This window comes from Silene latifolia, chromosome 9 (genome assembly GCF_048544455.1).
Source record: "Silene latifolia isolate original U9 population chromosome 9, ASM4854445v1, whole genome shotgun sequence".
In the NCBI taxonomy this organism is placed as follows: Eukaryota; Viridiplantae; Streptophyta; class Magnoliopsida; order Caryophyllales; family Caryophyllaceae; genus Silene; species Silene latifolia.
This window is the reverse complement of record NC_133534.1, coordinates 9,351,845-9,370,888: the sequence shown is the minus strand read 5'-3', so window position 1 is coordinate 9,370,888 and position 19,044 is coordinate 9,351,845. Positions and strand designations below refer to the sequence as shown.

The window sequence follows — 19,044 nt, the reverse complement described above, 5'->3', positions numbered from 1 at the left end:
TTTTTTTTACCACGGCCAAACAACAAAAATAGATGTTTGACCACGTCCAAACAATATTTCCCAACGTTTGACCACGGCCAAACGTGAGAATCACACGTTTGACCGCAGCCAAACATCCATTCCCAACGTTCAGCCACGGCCAAACGTGAGAATCACACGTTTGACTGCAGCCAAACCTCCATTCCCAACTTTCACCCACGGTAAAACGTGGAATTACCACGTTTCAACCACGGCCAAACCTCCATTCCCAACGTTCACCCACGGTGTCGGCCTTAAAACCCTTCAAATTCACTCCCAATCCGATTAACAACAACAAAATTCGACTCAATAATCACACCCAATCAAGTATATTGCGCATACAACATATAACAATACCAAAATTTACATAATAACAACTAATTAACATGAATTTTAATAGAAAAACTAACAATTTCTAAACTAATTCAATTAATTTTAATAAAAACCTACCACATAACCTAATTCAATTATAAAACAAAATCCAATCAATTTAATCGATTAACAATAACAATAAAGGAAAGAAAACTATTTAATTTCATAGTTTAATTCCTCGGTGTACTTGTCAGTGCGAGAGGCATCGATGCCAATCCAGACAAAGTCCGAGCAATCCTAGACCTGCCGGAACCAAGGAATCGAAAAGAGGTTATGATGCTGACCGGGAGAATGGCGGCTCTCGCCCGTTTCATCTCTCGGTCAGCCGACAAGAGCACCCCATTCTTCAAAGTGTTGAAAGGGAATAAAGACTTCAGCTGGGGGGAGGAACAGAGCACGGCTTTCAAGCAACTGAAAGCTCATCTTCAGACTCTCCCAACTCTGTCCAGGCCGATACTAGGGGAGACGCTATACCTATACATAGCGGTTACCTCGGCTACGGTCAGTGCCGTAATCATCAGGGAAGAAGACAAGCAGCAACACCCAATCTACTTTGTCAGCCATACGCTGTTGCCCGCCGAGAGAAATTACCCACTAATTGAAAAAGCAGCTTTTGCCGTCGTCGTTGCCGCAAGGAAGTTAAAACCCTACTTCGACGCACATCCCGTAACGGTCCTAACCGACCAGCCTTTGGAAAAAGCTTTGGAGAAATTCGAACAATCCGGTAGACTTATCAAATGGGCGGTGGAACTCTCTGGCTTCGGCATTCAGTACAAACCAAGGCCTTCGATAAAGGGGCGAGCACTTGCAGATTTCCGGTGAATGCACATATCAAGAAGAACCAAACCCAGGTGTATGGGAGGTTTACACCGACGGCTCCTCCACGACGAACAGCTCGGGAGCCGGCATCCTTATCATCAGCCCAAACGGGGACGAGTTTGAGTACGCCTTGAAATTTACCTTCTCGGCCTCGAACAACGAGTCCGAATACGAGGCGGTGATAACCGGAGTCGAGCTAGCTAGGGCGCCGAGCAGAGCACATTATGTTGAAGACGGACTCACTGTTGGTTACTAACCAAATCAGAGGAGAGTTTGAGGCTCGGGACGACGGGATGGTAAGATACCCGGAAAGGGCGAAAGCGACATAGCAAAAATTGAAATCTTTCCAAATCCAATGTGTTCCCAGTGTCCGAGAACAACCGGCCGACGCTCTCTCAAAACTTGCCGTTCAACCATCAAGAACGTCAGCCGAACCGTGCTGGTAGACATCAGGAATGCGAAGAGCATCAGTGAGACCATCGGCATGGTGGGCGACGTGGAAGCCGAGACGACGTGGATGACCCCGATAATGAAATACAAACTTACAAGTGAGTTGCCGGATAACCGCAATCTCTCGGCCAAGATAAGAAGGATCGCCGCCAGGTACTTGGTATTCGAAGGGGAACTGTACAGAAGGTCCGTAATAAGACCACTCTTGAAATGTGTCGGTCCGGCCGACGCAGGGCTGATACTGACGGAGATTCACGAAGGCATATGTGGACACCATATGGGGGCAAGAACACTAGCCCACAAAGCTCTCCGAGCCGGCTACTTCTGGCCCACCATCCTTCAAGATTCCAGAACAAAGACCAAGAAGTGCACGAACTGTCAGATGCATGCCCCCGTGATACACGCTCCCTCCCGAGACCTACAACCGGTGCTTAGTCCCCTTCCTTTCGCACAGTGGGGGATGGATATGCTAGGGCCGTTTCCAACGGCCTCCGGAGGAAGGAAGTTCTTGATCGTCGCCGTTGATTACTTCACCAAATGGGTTGAAGGCGTAGCGATCTGCGTGAAGACCACAAATTGCAGTTAGAAAGGTAATCTGGGAAAATGTTATAACTCGTTTTGGATTGCCCCAAGTCATGGTATTTGACCACGACCGGGAGTTTTGGAGTGACCTAATAATGAACTGGTTAGAAGAACTTGGCATCAAGTTTGCATACTCCTCCGTCTGCCAGCCACAGAGCAACGGACAGGCGGAGGCAGCCAATAAAACGATCCTCAACGGTTTGAAGAAGACGGTGGAAGACCTTAAGGGAATATGGGCTGATGAACTACCCGGCGTCCTCTGGTCCCTACGGACCACGGAGAAAGAAGCAACGGGGTACACTCCCTTCCATTTAGTCTATGGATCCGAAGCAGTCCTACCAATTGAAGCGACGGTGCCAACATTCAGAACGGCTACCTTTAACCCAGTCGAAAATGAGGAAGGCCTGAAAGCCTCCCTGGACCAGGTCGAAGAAAGCCGAGATACAGCACGCCTCAACTTGGCAGTATACCAAAACCGGATGAGAAGAGCCTACAACCGAAGAGTCCACAAAAAGGACTTAACAGTAGGAGATCTAGTCCTAAGAAAGTCGGTCGCCACCAACAAAGGAAATATTCATGGTAAACTGACGGCCAACTGGGAGGGTCCCTACAAAGTGGTTGAAGAGATGAGGCCGGGTACATACCGGCTGACAAACATGGAGGGTGTGCCTTTGGTGAGCCATTGGAACACCGACAACTTAAGAAAGTACTTTGTATAGCGGCGGAGGTGTCCAAACCCAATGTGGACACCCCAACGCGTGATCATAAATGAAGAATCACCCAAGTTTTCCATCCAAGTGCTTGTCCCCTCCATAATTGCCACCCAAAGAGAAGAAATGCTATCGAGCCGTAACCCCGATTACCTCGGCTAAATGCCGAGAGCGACGGGGATACAACGACCGATCGCTGAAGAAATGCTATCGAGCCGTAACCCCGATTACCTCGGCTAAATGCCGAGAGCGACGGGGACACAACGACCGATACGCCAGAAGAAATGCTATCGAGCCGTAACCCCGATTACCTCGGCTAAATGCCGAGAGCGACGGGGACACAACGACCGATACGCCAGAAGAAATGCTATCGAGCCGTAACCCCGATTACCTCGGCTAAATGCCGAGAGCGACGGGGACACAACGACCGATACGCCAGAAGAAATGCTATCGAGCCGTAACCCCGATTACCTCGGCTAAATGCCGAGAGCGACGGGGACACAACTACCGATCGCTTGAAAATGCTATCGAGCCGTAACCCCGATTACCTCGGCTAAATGCCGAGAGCGACGGGGACACAACGACCGATACGCCAGAAGAAATGCTATCGAGCCGTAACCCCGATTACCTCGGCTAAATGCCGAGAGCGACGGGGACACAACGACCGATACGCCAGAAGAAATGCTATCGAGCCGTAACACCGATTACCTCGGCTAAATGCCGAGAGCGACGGGGACACAACGACCGATACGCCAGAAGAAATGCTATCGAGCCGTAACCCCGATTACCTCGGCTAAATGCCGAGAGCGACGGGGACACAACGACCGATACGCGGAAGAAATGCTATTGAGCCGTAACCCCGATTACCTCGGCTAAATGCCGAGAGCGACGGGGACACAACGACCGATACGCCAGAAGAAATGCTATCGAGCCGTAACCCCGATTACCTCGGCTAAATGCCGAGAGCGACGGGGACACAACGACCGATACGCCAGAAGAAATGCTATTGAGCCGTAACCCCGATTACCTCGGCTAAATGCCGAGAGCGACGAGGACACAACGACCGATACGCCAGAAGAAATGCTATCGAGCCGTAACCCCGATTACCTCGGCTAAATGCCGAGAGCGATGGGGACACAACGATCGATACGCCAGAAGAAATGCTATCGAGCCGTAACCCCGATTACCTCGGCTAAATGCCGAGAGCGACGAGGACACAACGACCGATACGCCAGAAGAAATGCTATCGAGCCGTAACCCCATTTGCCTCGGCTAAATGCCGAGAGCGACGGGGACACATCGGTCGATACGTCAAAGACGTTACACAGTTGAGATATGCATTCAAACCGCCTCGGTCATACCAAAGGTAAAGACAAAGGCACTCAATTAATAACACAAGAAGGCAAGTAAGGGATTGTGATCAAAGCCCCGGCCAAGCCAAAGGCCAATAAAACAAACTTTGTTAAAAATAATTGAAAGGAGAAAACAGACGACGGCCGTCCCCATAGGGATAAGCCTAAACACAACCTACCAAGAGTTTTTACAACAAGACAAGGAAAAGAAAAGCAAAAGATTACAAGCATATCGTTTGAAGCGCCAAAAGATGGCAGGGAGGAAAGGCTCAATAATTGGCCCCCGAACAGCTAAAGCTACCCGAGATGCCGGGTGAGTCTGGCGACGACCGCCCGTCTCCCTATGCCTGTTGCTGCCCTCCATCAGTGGCAGCAGCATCTTCAGTGGCGGCAGCATCTTCAGTGGCCGGCTCAGGAGAGGGCTCGACATTTCCAAATGCCTTTAGCCTCTCAGCCTCCTTCATCTTTGCATCATAGGCCGCCTTGGCCTCAGCTATCTGAGCCGCCTTCGCCGCCTCCGCCTTCTCAGCAGCCGCTGCTTCCGCAGCATCAACCATCTTATCCAGGAGCTGGTCAAATTTATCCCACGGGAAGGATCCGTCGGTGAAGAGTTTTTTGATCGCCTCCCTGGCCGCTTCCTCGGCCTGGTCTCGAAATTCGGCACACATTTTAGGGAGAAGCTCAGTTTGAAGCATCTCAATATCCTTCTCCTTTTGAGCAAGAATAGCTCTGTGCGCCTCCGATTGGGCATCGTACCGACCCTTCCACTCTTCCCCCTTGGCAACCGCGGCATCATGGGCGCCCTTGTACCTGTCCCGCTCACCCATCAACTTGACGGTGGCGGCTTCAGCCTTGGCCCTCTCGGCCACCAGCAGCTTCTCAGCTTCCTCCACACGCTTCTTGGCAGCAAGGAGATCCAGCTTAGCCTTCCCGGCTTCCCCCCTTGCAGCAGAGAGATCAAGTTTAAGCTTTGCGACCAATGGCCCAGATTGGGCCATGGCTTTCTCCTGCTCCATGATGTGGGAGCCGGCCAGTCGGGTCCACTTCGCCAGCCTCTTATATATTTTCACACCCTCCGCCACGAGCTCGGTGGGAGGAATCTTCTGAGCTGAGGAGTCGACGGTGACATTTCTATCACCCGCCTTCTCAATAACCCTCTCAGGCTGCTTCCTAATTGCCGTTCAGTGAGAACGGCGGCTGCCGACGGTGGATCTACAAAAAATTTACATAGAGCATCCATGTCACCATGCATTGACACATCAGAAAGTCTGTCATCAGGAATGTCCAACGAACCAGCTAAATCCGAACCACAAGTTAGATCCGTACCAGTCTGGACCCTCTTAGTTGGAGGGCCGGCTGAGTCAGGCTTCTCCCCGGCGACGGTGGAAGCAGACGGTGGCTCTTTCCTTTTCTTTGGAGAAGGGCCCTTAGCAACGGTCACCTCCCCCTCAGTAATCTCGATGACCTCCACATGATCCTTTTGGACCACTGGGGTCGAAGAGGGAGTTGGCATTGATACCGCCGCCAACTTGGACGCTGCCTTCTTTGCTCTCTTCGGCACGCCTCCGAGGACTTTTGCATGGGCCGCCTCCAGATCAAAGGCCTTCATCTGTTTCTCCATCAGTTCGTTAGGGGCTAGTCTGCGATCACGCCCGCCAGCCGTAGGATGCTGCTGGACAACCTTCCCGTCCTTATCAAGCCCTAACCTCTTCAAGTCCCCTCAGACAGATCCTGACCAAACCGATCTGCAAGGAATCAAACAAGAGTTACATAAAAGAAGTAAAACAAAGCTCTAAAAAAGGAACATAACAAGCAAAGGTGGGCCTCACACCGATCCCACTCACCCCGGTTGAGGGCCGGTATGAGGCCGACGAGGCCAAGCAGCTCATCTCGAAGAATAATCGAGTCGGGGCGCCATCCCTTCTCGGCGTCAAACAATCGCACGCCCGCTTCTCATCCGCAGTAAGAGGGACCAACGAAGCGTCCATCTTGACCTTGTTACCCCGGGAGATATATTTCTCATATTCTTCCCGGGTCTCACACCGCAAGTAAACGGGGCTCTGGAAAGACCGAGGCAATGGGTAGTCCTCCGGCACCTGGACGTATACCCATCGCCGTTGCCAGTCTTTGCAAGAAGTAAGCTTGTTCACGGAGACATATCCTGGCTCCGTCTGCACGCCGTACCACCCCACCTTACCGGCGATTGACGGCCGAAGACTATGAAGTCGGCGGAATAAGTTAACCGTAGGGGTCTCCCCCTTAAAGAGACAGAGCCACACAAAGCCAACTATCGTCCTCATGGCCAACGGATGCAGTTGGGCCACGGCGAGGTTCATAGCTTTGATGATGGCCATGACGTGTTCATTCAAAGGAAACCGGAGCCCATGCTCCAGATGCCTGATGTACACGCCGATATGACCCGGGGGAGGGCAACAGACCGCCTGACCCTCCTCAGGGATAACAATTTTATATCCCTCACCGAAGGAGAAATGATCTCCGAAAAGAGTCACTCCGGAACAGCTTGCGAATTTATTTGTCCAGACACGGTCGAGACCAGTCGTGCAGGCCTCACCATGATCCGGGATAGTCGTCCTCTCACCATCAACAGGAGTCCTCTCATCGTCATTAGCATCATCCTCATCCTCCCACTCCTCCAAATTGGACAGATCAACTACGGGAGAAGGAGACCTAGGGCCCCCAAACCTTAGCGGGATGGCATCTAGTATCCCCTCCTCGTCAAGACGCGACGGGGAACCCCCCGGCGCAGAAGTACTAGTCCCGGCGTCAGCAGAAGACATGTTCGCAACAATTACTAACAAAATAAAAGAAAATTTGTTTGTTTACCTTGAAGAAAAACACTCGCCGGATCAAAGACTCAGAAGATTAGAAGAAGAGGAAGCCCTTGAAAGTTTAGAAAGATGAAGATTTTGGAGAAAATTTGAGAAAATGAAATTGGTGGCCAAAATCACGGAATAACTGCCCTATTTATAGGGAAAAGCCCATGAGGAAGGACCAATCAGGGCACAGCCCATAAAGCGCCAGCCAATCAGCGATCAGACACGTGTCAGACATGCAACCACGGAATGTCAATCGTTGCAACAGTTGAACGTCAATCAATGCAACAGTGACCAAGCGTCTTCAACACACTCATTCACATCTCTTCGCCTATTCATCTTCCTCAAATTCCTAGGTATCTGCTCTCCGTCGGCCGCATGATCAACCAAGCTAGGAAGCACCGGCCTGGGGGCAATCAAATACACCCGGCACTCTCAACCCTGGTCTCGGCCAGCGTCACTTTCTTTTCCACATCGGATGCCCGTTATACATCCATGTGGAGGGGGGATATGGTACCGCCCAACAAGAACCAGGCCGAGATAGAAGAAGCCGATGCAGGAAAAATTTTCAGAAAATTACTTATGCAGAATATACGCTCAACATACATCGGAGCCCATACCACGGCATAGACTACGCTGGGGGCAAATTGATGGGCATATTCTGCACCGCTGACCAAGTCAACATATTGAGTAAGGTCAAAGATATCCACAAAGAAAGTTAACGACTCGAGGCGACTGGTCGATGAAGCCCATCGGCTGTCACACACTGGTCTCGGCACGCAACCCGCCACCGGGCACATATCCGCGTACTCATATCCAAGACCCCTCGGTCGGCCTGCCATAGGTCCATCGGCCGAGGGTAGAACGGTCTTTCCACCTGCTAGCCACTTGGCCACTTGGCCACTACGTGACAAAAGGTGAAAGTCTATAAATACTCCTCAACCTTCGTTGAGGAAAGGATCCACATTTTAACCTAATAACCACTATTCATCTGGTAATATCTTCCTTATCTCTCTACAATATACTCTTAGCCAAGTAACAACAACTTACCTCTCTAAGTTAACTGACTTGAGCGTCGGAGTGAGTACGCTCGGCCAAAGCCGAGCCCTCAGTTTGTTCATCATTTCAGGAGACCGCAAGGAGGATTCAAGCAAAGACATCATTCTACGAGCCACGAGTGGTAACAAATATCTGCTCTGGAATTACACCCGGAACAGTTTCAATTTCTAAACTAATTTAACAAAAAAAAAAAAAAGGCACTTACCTTGTTGGTGATGTCGGAGGCTACGTGGTGACGGCAAGGTGGAGGCGTGGTGGTCGGCGTGTTGGTGGCAGTGTGGTGGTGGTGGTTGAGTGTTGGTGGCAGTGTGGTGGTGGTGGGTTGAGTGTTGGTGGAAGTTGGAGGTTGAGTTTGAGTAGAGAGAATAGGGAGAATGGTTAGTGAGAGAAGAGGGGCAGTGAACGTCTTTTTTTTTTAAAACGTCGTCGACGTTTACTAAAACGTCGTTGATATTTACGAATCCGGTTTATAAAGGACCAATGATAAGGTGATGACGAAATAATTGTTATTACAAATGGTGTCAGTTAGGATAACTGTTACGGAGTATTTGATTTTCGATAGCTTATTCCACATTTGACCGTGGATTTCTTACCGCGTGGATTCCCTCAAAGTTTTTTTAAAATTTTGTGGGCCGTCGTGGATTTCTTACGGCTTTGCCTATGTAGTACTCTCTCTCATTCAAATAAAAGGTAACACTTGCTTTAAGGCACTATTCATGATCGTATGGAATTTTCGATATTATTCTTAGTTTAGAAGATAAAATCTAATCATGTGAGATCTTGTTTGATTTTTCATGCTATAAGAATATCAAATTTTTATAAGTTTTAATAATGTGTAGCTAAAGATATTCACGGTGCAAAACGTATCCCAACATGTGTGATAAAGCAATTGTTACCTTTGGTTTTGATGGGAGGGAGTATGTATCTGGAGCAAAACGTCAAGGACTCGATTTTGGACAGAATTAGACTCGAAAATGGGTTGTATTTATGACTGAAATGTTCACGAAAAACAATGAACGAAGCAAGGATATGACTTAGGCGAGATCACGAAGCAAGTCTAAGCCTAGGAATCTCGTCCAAGATCACGATGCAAGGACTAAATTCCGCCCCAAAGCACTAAGCAAATAATGGAGGGTTTTGCGCACTAAGCAAGAAGAATTTTAAGTAGAAAACTCAGTTTTCAAACTTAGCTTTTTTTCATCAACTCAAATCTGAAATTCTCATTAAGTTTGCTTGGTTTATATAGACCAAGTCTTATAATCTTGACCCTTGATTACAAGCTACATCTAAGGGCCACAAAAGGCCTACAAAAGACTACAACAAACAACTAAAGTATCTTACACAAAGTTGAATACAAGACAAGCAAACTAACTAGAAAACAATAAAGCATAAAGTAATAAAGGTGGCTGATTGTTCTTGTTGTTTTGGGATGTGAGTAGGTGAGGTCCTTTGCAGCAAAAGGGCTCTAAGATCATAGAAGTGTCGTGGCTTGGGGCAGGTGCAACTTTAAAGCAAAGGAAAAAAACAACAACCCAAAAGGAGGACCACAAGAAGTCACTTTCAATGTTCATAAATTGTTTGCTTTTCATACGCAAAAAGTCTTCTTATTCTGAAACAAGGCCTCTCTTCCTCCACTCCATAACACTAGGACTATTTAAGGATCATAGGATAACTTGGACGTGCCCTTTAAGACAAGGAAAGTAGACTTGCAAGCCCTTGTTGCACACAGGTACAAAACAGCCTTATCAATGACATTTCAGGATTTAGCCCTATATTTTAGAAGCCATAACTCTTAGCTCCGATTGAGTGAGGACGCCTTCCAGGTAACATATAAGGAAAGTAGACTTCCGTATTATTTTAGTTTCTACATAGTACCCTCTATTTTTTCAAAATCTATAAGGTACCCCCGTGTTATTTAAAGTTCCACATGGTACCCTTAATCATAATTTCCGTTAACTTTTCTGTCAATTAGTCATTTTTCCGTCAAACTTGTTTGCTTAATCCACAATTAGCGCCATGTTCATCAATACACATATTTATTAACCCAATTAATGATCCGTTTTCTCTTCACCCACTATCTTTTTCACCACCATCCCATCATCTGCTCATGATTTTCTTTCTCCTTTTGCTACCCACTTTTCTGCAACTTTTATTTTCTTATTTTAACAATATTTTTGGTAGTTTAGAAGAGAATTGAAGGTAGTGGTATTGGTGCAAAAAAAACGAGCATATCAGTGTGTGGTTATTTTGATTAAGTAAAGAATAAATATGGGTATTATTGATTTAATGGTGTTAATGGTGAAAATGGTGGGAGGTAGAAGAAGGATTAAGAATATTAGTTATGGTGAGGTGATTGAGGAAGAAGGTGGATTAAACATTAAATAAGGGTATAAGAGTCATTCATCTACCTAATTAGAAAATTTAACAAATAACTTAACGGTTTTCAAAGTTCAAGGTCACGGTTGGATTTGCATGTTGAATTTAGGGGGTATCATGTAGAACTTTAAAAATCGAAGGGTGCCATATAGAATTTGTAAAAATTGGAGGGTACTATATAGAAAAACCCTAAAAAAAAAATTTGGTTGTTGAATAGAAATGGATAAGATCAGATGTGATGCTATTGCTATAAATGGATGTCCCAAAACAATCAAAAAGTTGTTAAAATAGAGGGATAATTAGATAAACCATATCTCCCGCCATTAAAACACCATCTCAAGCTCTCCATACAATGATGAACACTACCACCACCGCACTCATCACTCCTCCATCTCCATCACCTTCTTCATCTTCAACCTCACCACATTTCCCAGAAATCACAACCTGCAAAACCCTAAAACACCTAACTCAAATCCACGCACATCTCATCAAAACCTCCCAAATCAACGACCCGCTTATCGCTTCCTCCCTCCTCCACGCAGCCGCAATTACTCACCGCGAACTCAATTACGCTCTCCGTCTCTTCCGCAACATCCCTCGCCCTAACCCCTTCTCTTACAACACCATAATTCGCGCTTTAGCCGAAACCCTAATTGTTGAGGAACAATTTTATGATAGCCAACTTATTGAAGCGTTATCGATATTCTCCCAAATGTTGAACGATGAGTTTGTTGTTCCTAATAAGTTTACTTACCCTTCTGTGTTGAAAGCTTGTGGAAGGTTGAAGAAGGGATTGAGAATTGGGGTTCAAGTACATGGGCAAGTTGTGAAATTAGGGTTTGACGATGACGAGTTTGTGATTAGTAATCTTTTGAGAATGTATGTTATGTGTGGTGAAATGGGAGATGCCGATTTGTTGTTTCGAAAAAGGGTGAGAAAAAGTGATGATTTTTGTGTTAATGGTGATGATTTGGGAAATGGGTATGTCGATAATTACGGTTTTCGCGAAAGGAAGAAGAGGAGGGATGATGGTGATGTTGTTTTGTGGAATGTTATGGTTGATGGGTATGTGAAAATCGGGGAATTCGAGGTTGCACGGAAGCTGTTTGATGAAATGCCAAAGAGAAGTGTGGTGTCGTGGAACGGGATGATAGCGGGGTATGCGAGGGGTGGGAGGTTTAGAGAGGCTGTTGAGGTTTTTAGGGAAATGCAGGTGGTGGGTGACGGTGTTAAGCCGAATTATGTGACGTTAATCAGTGTCCTTCCGGCGATTTCTCATTTGGGTGCGCTTGAGTTGGGTAATTGGGTTCATTTGTATGCGGAGAGGAATGGTATTGTGATTGATGACGTGTTGGGGTCGGCTTTGGTTGATATGTATTCGAAATGTGGGAGTTTAGGGAAGGCGCTTCAGATTTTTGAAGGCCTTCCCAAAAAGAGTACTATTACGTGGAATGCGGTTATTAATGGACTTGCTATTCATGGCCGAGCAAATGAGGCGATTGAGTATTTCTCGAAGATGCTAGATTTGGGGGTTAAGCCTAGTGATGTGACATACATTGGTGTTTTAACTGCATGTAGCCATGGTGGCAAAGTGGAAGAAGGTAAAATGTTTTTCAATCATATGGTGAATGTATGTGGCTTTCCGCCTAGGATTGAACACTATGGTTGCATGGTTGATCTCCTGGGCCGTAATGGGCTCTTGGACGAAGCTGAAAAGTTTATACTTGAAATGCCCTTAAAACCGGATGATGTCATTTGGAAAGCGTTACTTGGTGCGTGTAAGATGCACGGGAATATTGAAATGGGAGCACGAGTAGCCAAACACCTTATGGAAATCGTTCCTTCTGACAGTGGATCGTATGTTGCTCTTTCGAACTTGTATGCGTCTTTGGGAAATTGGGATGGTGTTGCCCAAGTTAGGCTACTGATGAAGGATAAAGACATAAGAAAAGATCCGGGATGCAGTTGGATAGAGCTAGAAGGAGCGATCCATGAGTTTCTTGTAGAAGACGACAAACATCCACGAGCAACGGACATTAAGCTAATGCTTGAGGAGATTTCTAGCAGATTGAGTGAAATCGGGTATCAGTTAAATACCAGTCAAGTATTTCTCAATGTTGAAGAAGAAGAAGACGCGAAACAAAGCGGTTTACAGTATCACAGTGAGAAAATTGCTGTTGCCTTTGGGTTAATCAGTACTCGCTCTAAAACACCCCTTCGAGTGGTTAAGAATCTTCGGATATGTCAAGATTGTCATTCCTCAATTAAACTGATCTCGAAACTTTATGAACGAACGATTGTTGTCAGAGATCGGAAACGCTTTCATCATTTTAAAGATGGGTCTTGTTCTTGTAACGACTACTGGTAGTTAGTATTGATTTATGGTCTCTATTTTCATCAGATTTTCGACTTCAAGTTGCGTCCAAAGATTAAACTTATATATAGCTCGAGGGCTAACAGAATCCGAACCCTCAATAATATCTGTAGACTGTAATGTTTCTCCACATCATTACGACAGGAACAATCCAAGAAATCACAAAAAATCAATCTTTACTTTTGTCAATTTTGTTTCAGTTTTCATTCCATTAACTAAAACCAGAAAACTGTCTCGAGCTTAAATCTGTTTCCGTAGCAGTATAACTGTTTTTATGTTGCGGCGTGCTGTACAGTAACGTCACAGTAATAGATCAATGCCACAAAGTGACTCTGAACGGAGCTTTCCTCATCGGAGCTTGACGAAAGGTCACATTTCCGAGTCTGAAACCAGGATTCACTCTAAATAGCAAAAACAGATCAAAGGAAACATACAATTTAAATTGCTGCAACCAAGCTCTGGCACTTTAACCTTCAAACTCTCAAATTGTATCAACGAATTATGTACAAATAATGCAGACCAGTCGAAGGAGTCAAGGAGCGGAAAACTGGTGCAACTCTTCGTTGTTTTTTCGTTTCAAAAATACAACAAAAAGGCAACTTCATTTGTTAAGTGATACACTAGAAACATGGTCCAAGGCGTATACTACTATCTCAAGACTTACGAGACACCCTGTCATAGAACACAGGTATCGATTTCCTTAGCCTGTCGATAAAGCTGCCTGGAACTCCATGTAGCATGAACAAGTGAAGAGGGCATTATAATTGTTGGCAGCCTTTTACTCTCCTCTAGATTCGGAAAGTCAGTCGTGTAGTGGAGCCCACGACTCTCGGTTCTCGACATTGCGCTACTAACCACTAGCTTAGCACAACAAAATAGGTTTCTCATTTCACAGGCCTCTATCCCTACCATTGTCGGCTTCCACCCATGTTGAAACAAGTACTCCTCCCATTTCGCCTCCAACTTTGCTATCTTCCGCTCTGCACTCAACAACCGTGCTGTTGACCTTACTATACCTACGTATTTCCACATGATGCCTTGAAGTTCTTTTCGTATTTCTCGAGTCTTCGTGATCAGTTTGGCATGAACATCGTCCCCAAGTGATGTGGGGTTCACCGGGGGAGCCCACTGATCACAAATGCTCAACTCGAGCTTTGTGTTGTTCTTATGTTCTATCGACGGCTGCACGGCTCGCCTTGCGAAAACCAAGGCCTCGAGTAATGAGTTACTTGCGAGCCGGTTTGCTCCATGTAACCCTGTGCAAGCAACCTCTCCGGCTACATAGAGACCCTTGATGTTCGTCTCACCCTCGAGACCTGCCTGGACTCCACCGCACATGTAATGAGCGGCAGGGACCACTGGTATTGGTTGTCGTGTAATGTCAAGGCCAAACTTTAGACATTCAGCCGCTATGTTCGGGAAATGAGAAAGGATCTTATCTTGAGGCTTGTGGCTTATGTCGAGAAGCACATATTTCTCCTTCCTCTTTTTTAATTGATCGTCTATGCTTCTAGCCACTATGTCCCTTGGAGCAAGCTCGGCTCTATCATCGTAAAGAGGCATGAATCTTTCCATGTCCAAGTTGTAAAGGATGCCTCCATCTCCTCTAACAGCCTCCGTTATTAGAAAGGCATTTTCACGGGGGGTTTTGGGTGCGACAGGTAGCCCTTCATCTGCCAAGGCCGTTGGGTGAAATTGAACAAACCTAATAAAGGAGAAATAACCCGAGTAGATGTCATAAATAGAATTTGCGAAGAGGACACATAATTCAAGACGATAAAGCTAACATGGTTTTACATACTCCATATTTTCAATCACAGCTTGAGCTCGATGAGCCATAGCAACTCCATCCCCAGTTGCCACCTAAATACAAAAGTTCTTTTGCATCAGTGCACCATATAAAATGTTTAAAAGTAAACACAATTTCTGATAAAAAAACAGAGACAAGAAAAACCCTAGTGCCTCAAGGGCTTCAACTAACGGCGGGGTAAGAACGATGGAATGTACGTTGCCTTACCCCAGTGATAACACAAACTATATTCAAATTACCCAAAATGAAAATTGATCGAGATTAGAGAAATGCGATGAACGACTAGTACTACTACTCGATACTTCACAATTAAAAGAAGCGCAGCCAATTAATAGTAGATTTATCAATTATCAACATGATGAAAACACTGCAACCAGGGATTAGTAGTAGATTTATCAACATAATAGCCATTAATCAAGAATAAACCGCTCAAAAAAAAGAGACAAAGATGATTGAATTTTTACCGGAGGATTAGTAGTAGTCGGATAGATATGGCCAGCACCACCAGATGCAAGCAAAGTCACTTTTGATAAAAATCGCACCACCTGAAATAGCAAGAGACATTTTATGAGTATGATGAAGAACTACTGAAAACAGCTAGAGGTAGAAGATTAATATCATGGTTACCTCCAATGTTTCAGAGTTTATTGTATCAACACCATTACAGAATATATTGGAACCATCCTGCAAAAGAAAAATAATTAGTTCATTCACAATTTATGTTCAATAACTCCTGTGGCCTTGGGCTCTTGGCTCTTGTAGTAACTAGTAAGTAGTAACTTAGATCCGTGTTGATAAGGATTAGTCTCACAAGTAAGACGGTCTTATACTAGACTCATCGGCAGTAAAAATGGTTACTCTGATGAAATGATTTAACTAGCATTATTTAAGCTGAAATGGTAAGCACTTAAACGTGAATCAATTAAAAAAATGAGAATGCCTGTATGAAAACTAACCTGAGAAGTCAGCAGATCAATGGCAAAATGATGTTGAAACAAAAAGATATTAGGATCTCTGACAACGGCTTCTAGGAGTGCCCTCTCAATCTCCCTTCCTGTCACATCAGCTGCGTGAACAATCCTCCGATGGGAGTGTCCTCCCTCTCTCGCTAGGAGCAAATTTCCATCCTCACCGTGATCAAAGGATGCACCTAATGATATCAATTCTCTTATCCTTTCTGGCCCTTCTGTGCACACCACCTGACAAGTCCACAGACTCACTATCAAACTCTAAATCTATCAGCATAAATCTTGACAAGAGCGCTAAATTACATGAACCACATGGCCAAACCAAGAGTTGTATGTTTTGAAGTTCGATTCGGTGCAGAAAATTGGTCCAAGTTCATAAACTTCGAATATAAAAATTTACTGGCAAATGTAATTCACGAAGAAACACTATTCTAGTACAGACATTTTGGTTAGAGGGTTGGCCAACATAACCATGAATCACGCCATCCGTAGAACATGGTACGGGTACAAATCTCCAAAGGATAAACTAGAAGACCAAATCCATTGTCAAAGCCAAGAAGCCACTCAAGTCCAGCTACTTCAACTTGCTTCAATGTTAAATCTCTCAAAATATAAATCGGATGGAACCATGGAGGTGGTTTATAAGACCTAGAAGCATCACCACTAATACTCATACGATTCTCTTTCTAGCCAAACACGCAGCACTGAGGAAAATATACACAATTATAAATTAAGCAAAGATTTATGACACAATCTTACCCTTACAGTCTCCTCATCACATAGATGAGCTCCTGCAATAATTGTATCCTGCACGTGAGACTCTACAGAATCTGTTGGGGACAACACAGCACTAACACCGCCTTGAGCATAGTTTGTGTTGCTCTCATGAGGCTCGGCCTTGGTTATTACAGCTACAGTTCCATGCTTTGATACTTCAAGAGCATAACGAAGGCCAGCAACTCCACTGCCTATAACCACAAAGTCATAGTATAACGCAGCCTCATTTCTTATGGATAATGCCGCTACTGGTCCAATTGATTTCTTCTGCTTGCTCATCAGAGTGAAACCAGACTTCCTGTGAGTATGCAATAATCTGGCTCTTGAGACTGCACATGACCTAACCAATTATACGCAATTTCCTGATGTTAGACATAGGTAAGGTATACAAGTATCACTACCTAAGGAGGGTCCAAAAAAACATAGCCTTTCCTCTGCAGTAACGTTCATGTGACCCATAACCGTAACAGAAATCTGAAGTCCTAATACTTCTAAAGTCCATACACACACCAGCAAAGCCATTGAGCAAGCCAGCCAACAATATTCATATCAAGCTCTCCGACCAAAAGATACTAGGAAGGTTTTAAGTCAATGGCTGATAGTGATATTTCACCCCTAATCTTAACTATGACCTCTAGTCAATCAAATGAGACTATACAAAAGCGCTTCACCGTGGAAAAAAGAAGAGAAGGGAAACAACTATCTCCACAGCACACATAACTCTTGCATCAGCTACCTCATAAAGGGTTAATTACACAATAAAAATGGTAAAATTACACATGATGGAACCAAGTAAAAGGTACCATGAAAATTCTGATCTAGTGCTTCCTTTGAATGTCACACCAGAAACCGCCAACGCCTGCTTGCAACTATGTCCTTCAAAAAGAGGCTTGTCAAAATGCACATTGTGAGTTTGTGCAGCAGCCATTACTCTTGCCATCTTAGTTAACTCCTATAAACAAAGATCTGTTAAACAAGCAACAATCAATCCTCATGCAACTATATCTCCTATCAAATTATAATCGGCAGAAACAGGATTCACAGTTAGGGGGGCGAACAGCCGAACAGGTAATGCCATAAGGTAAACTTGAAAAAGTCCGAAATTTTAACTAAAAAATTGGAAATTTTCAATGTCCAGCAGAGGCGAGCGCCTCTACTAGCCCCCTAGATCCACCACTGATTACGGACCCTCGGCCCCAATCACTATTATGCTATGGTAAAACAAAGTAAACTTGCTTAGAAACTTTTAACTTTTAACTCAATTTGACAAGGTCACTGGTCAGACCAACATTTATTCATCGAGTTAGTCTTGCTTAAGACCGTCTTAAGGATACAACATATATAGTTATAAAAGCTAGCATTAAATGAACCACATAGCCGTCTTAATTTCGAGACGGTCTCACATAAGACTTTATGTAATTCATTAAACAAGCATGCTGATCTAACCAAGTTTTTGCCAAAACCCAACACAATGTGTGAATGAACCAAATTCCCACATTCTTCAATAATAAAAAAAATGGCAACAAGACCGATCTTGTGGGGTTATGGACTAAGTCTATGCCTTATAGACTTCGAGCATGTCACCCCCTAAAAATGGCGGTTAACCTGGTATATGTGGTTTGCAGGCTATCACGTATACTCGGGGTTTACCCAACCTAATATAACCACTGCAGGTTCCAAATAAAAAATGGCAATAAACCCAGAATTTTACCTGCAAAAAGATCAAATCTTGCTGCAAAATTCTACCTCAAAACAATACAATTATACGAAAAATCCCTCTGCTTTGCTCCCAATTGTGTATAAATAAATAAATTTAATGTTGTGAATAATTTGTGTTTGTTTATTTTCAAAGAACAGAAAAATGCAGGAAATTTTGTGGGCAATAAATAGAGAAAAAAAGGAAAAAAGTGAAAGATTAATAGCCTCACAATTTATGTCCCTCTTCTAGTCTTCTTCTTCTTCTTCTTCCTCCACCAACTTTCTGCATGCACCAAGAAAATTGAATAATAATTCAACAAATTAAATTAAATAAAAAACAAGTGGTCACATTTAATAGTGATTCTTTTTTGGGTTTTTGGAGGGAATGATCATGAATGTAATGGGGTATAAAGGAGGATTCAAGGCGCCGCGGTTGACTTGCAATTTGGAATTTTGTACTCCGTACAAGATTTGTTAAACTTTGTGCCTTCACTTTATACTATTTCTATCCTTTGAATGTTCTTGGAGTTGGAGTCGTTTAATAAGAGTATAAGACGGTTTTATATTGATGTGGGTATACCTATTCCGGGTACTGTGCACGAGGAGAGGTTTATTCGCTGGAATACGCCTCCACACGGATGGGTTTTGTTGAATACGGATGGTGCATCAAAAGGAAACCCGGGTCCTGCCGGATGCGGGGGCATCTTACGCGATGAGACGGGTGAATTTCTAAGTGCATACAACTTTTCGGGTGGCTTTTGTACCTCCATGAGGGCGGAGATGCGCGCCCTTTTGGTGGGTTTGGAACGAGCTCGAGCATTAGGAATTCGCAAACTATCGGTTCA

General features: G+C 44.7%; 2 protein-coding genes across 5 annotated transcripts; one reads left to right on the top strand and one right to left on the bottom strand.

The window, feature by feature from the left end:
- Positions 1 to 10,832: 10,832 nt before the first annotated feature.
- On the top strand, positions 10,833 to 13,047 carry LOC141599030 (pentatricopeptide repeat-containing protein At5g48910). The gene has a single exon (XM_074418901.1). The coding sequence runs from the start codon at positions 10,925 to 10,927 to the stop codon at positions 12,938 to 12,940; it is 2,016 nt and encodes a 671-aa protein (XP_074275002.1). The 5' UTR covers positions 10,833 to 10,924; the 3' UTR covers positions 12,941 to 13,047.
- A 318-nt stretch (positions 13,048 to 13,365) lies between these two features.
- Positions 13,366 to 18,682, bottom strand: LOC141599031 (L-aspartate oxidase 2-a, chloroplastic). Of its 4 annotated transcripts, none has more exons than XM_074418905.1 (8): positions 18,430 to 18,682; positions 17,305 to 17,453; positions 16,484 to 16,841; positions 15,713 to 15,955; positions 15,384 to 15,440; positions 15,221 to 15,301; positions 14,748 to 14,809; positions 13,366 to 14,651 (listed from the first exon to the last, which is right to left on the bottom strand). In XM_074418905.1, exons 2-8 carry the CDS (start codon positions 17,439 to 17,441, stop codon positions 13,622 to 13,624), a joined length of 1,968 nt encoding a protein of 655 aa, XP_074275006.1. In that variant the 5' UTR covers positions 17,442 to 17,453; positions 18,430 to 18,682; the 3' UTR covers positions 13,366 to 13,621. The 4 variants fall into 4 exon arrangements, with proteins under 4 accessions (XP_074275006.1, XP_074275003.1, XP_074275005.1 ...); XM_074418902.1 differs by having other exon boundaries at positions 17,305 to 17,467; positions 18,213 to 18,665; XM_074418904.1 differs by having other exon boundaries at positions 17,305 to 17,467; positions 18,430 to 18,665.
- Between the last annotated feature and the right edge of the window lie 362 nt (positions 18,683 to 19,044).

Excerpts from the sequence above, each read along its gene's own strand:
- LOC141599030 (XM_074418901.1), top strand. The coding sequence starts at position 10,925 with ATGATGAACACTACCACCACCGCACTCATCACTCCTCCATCTCCATCA.
- LOC141599031 (XM_074418905.1), bottom strand. The coding sequence starts at position 17,441 with ATGGCAAGAGTAATGGCTGCTGCACAAACTCACAATGTGCATTTTGAC. Across the intron at positions 15,956-16,483 it reads GTGATGAGGAGACTGTAAGG|GTGGTGTGCACAGAAGGGCC; the intron begins GTAAGATTGTGT and ends TGGACTTGTCAG. Across the intron at positions 15,441-15,712 it reads TTGATCTGCTGACTTCTCAG|GATGGTTCCAATATATTCTG; the intron begins GTTAGTTTTCAT and ends TTTCTTTTGCAG.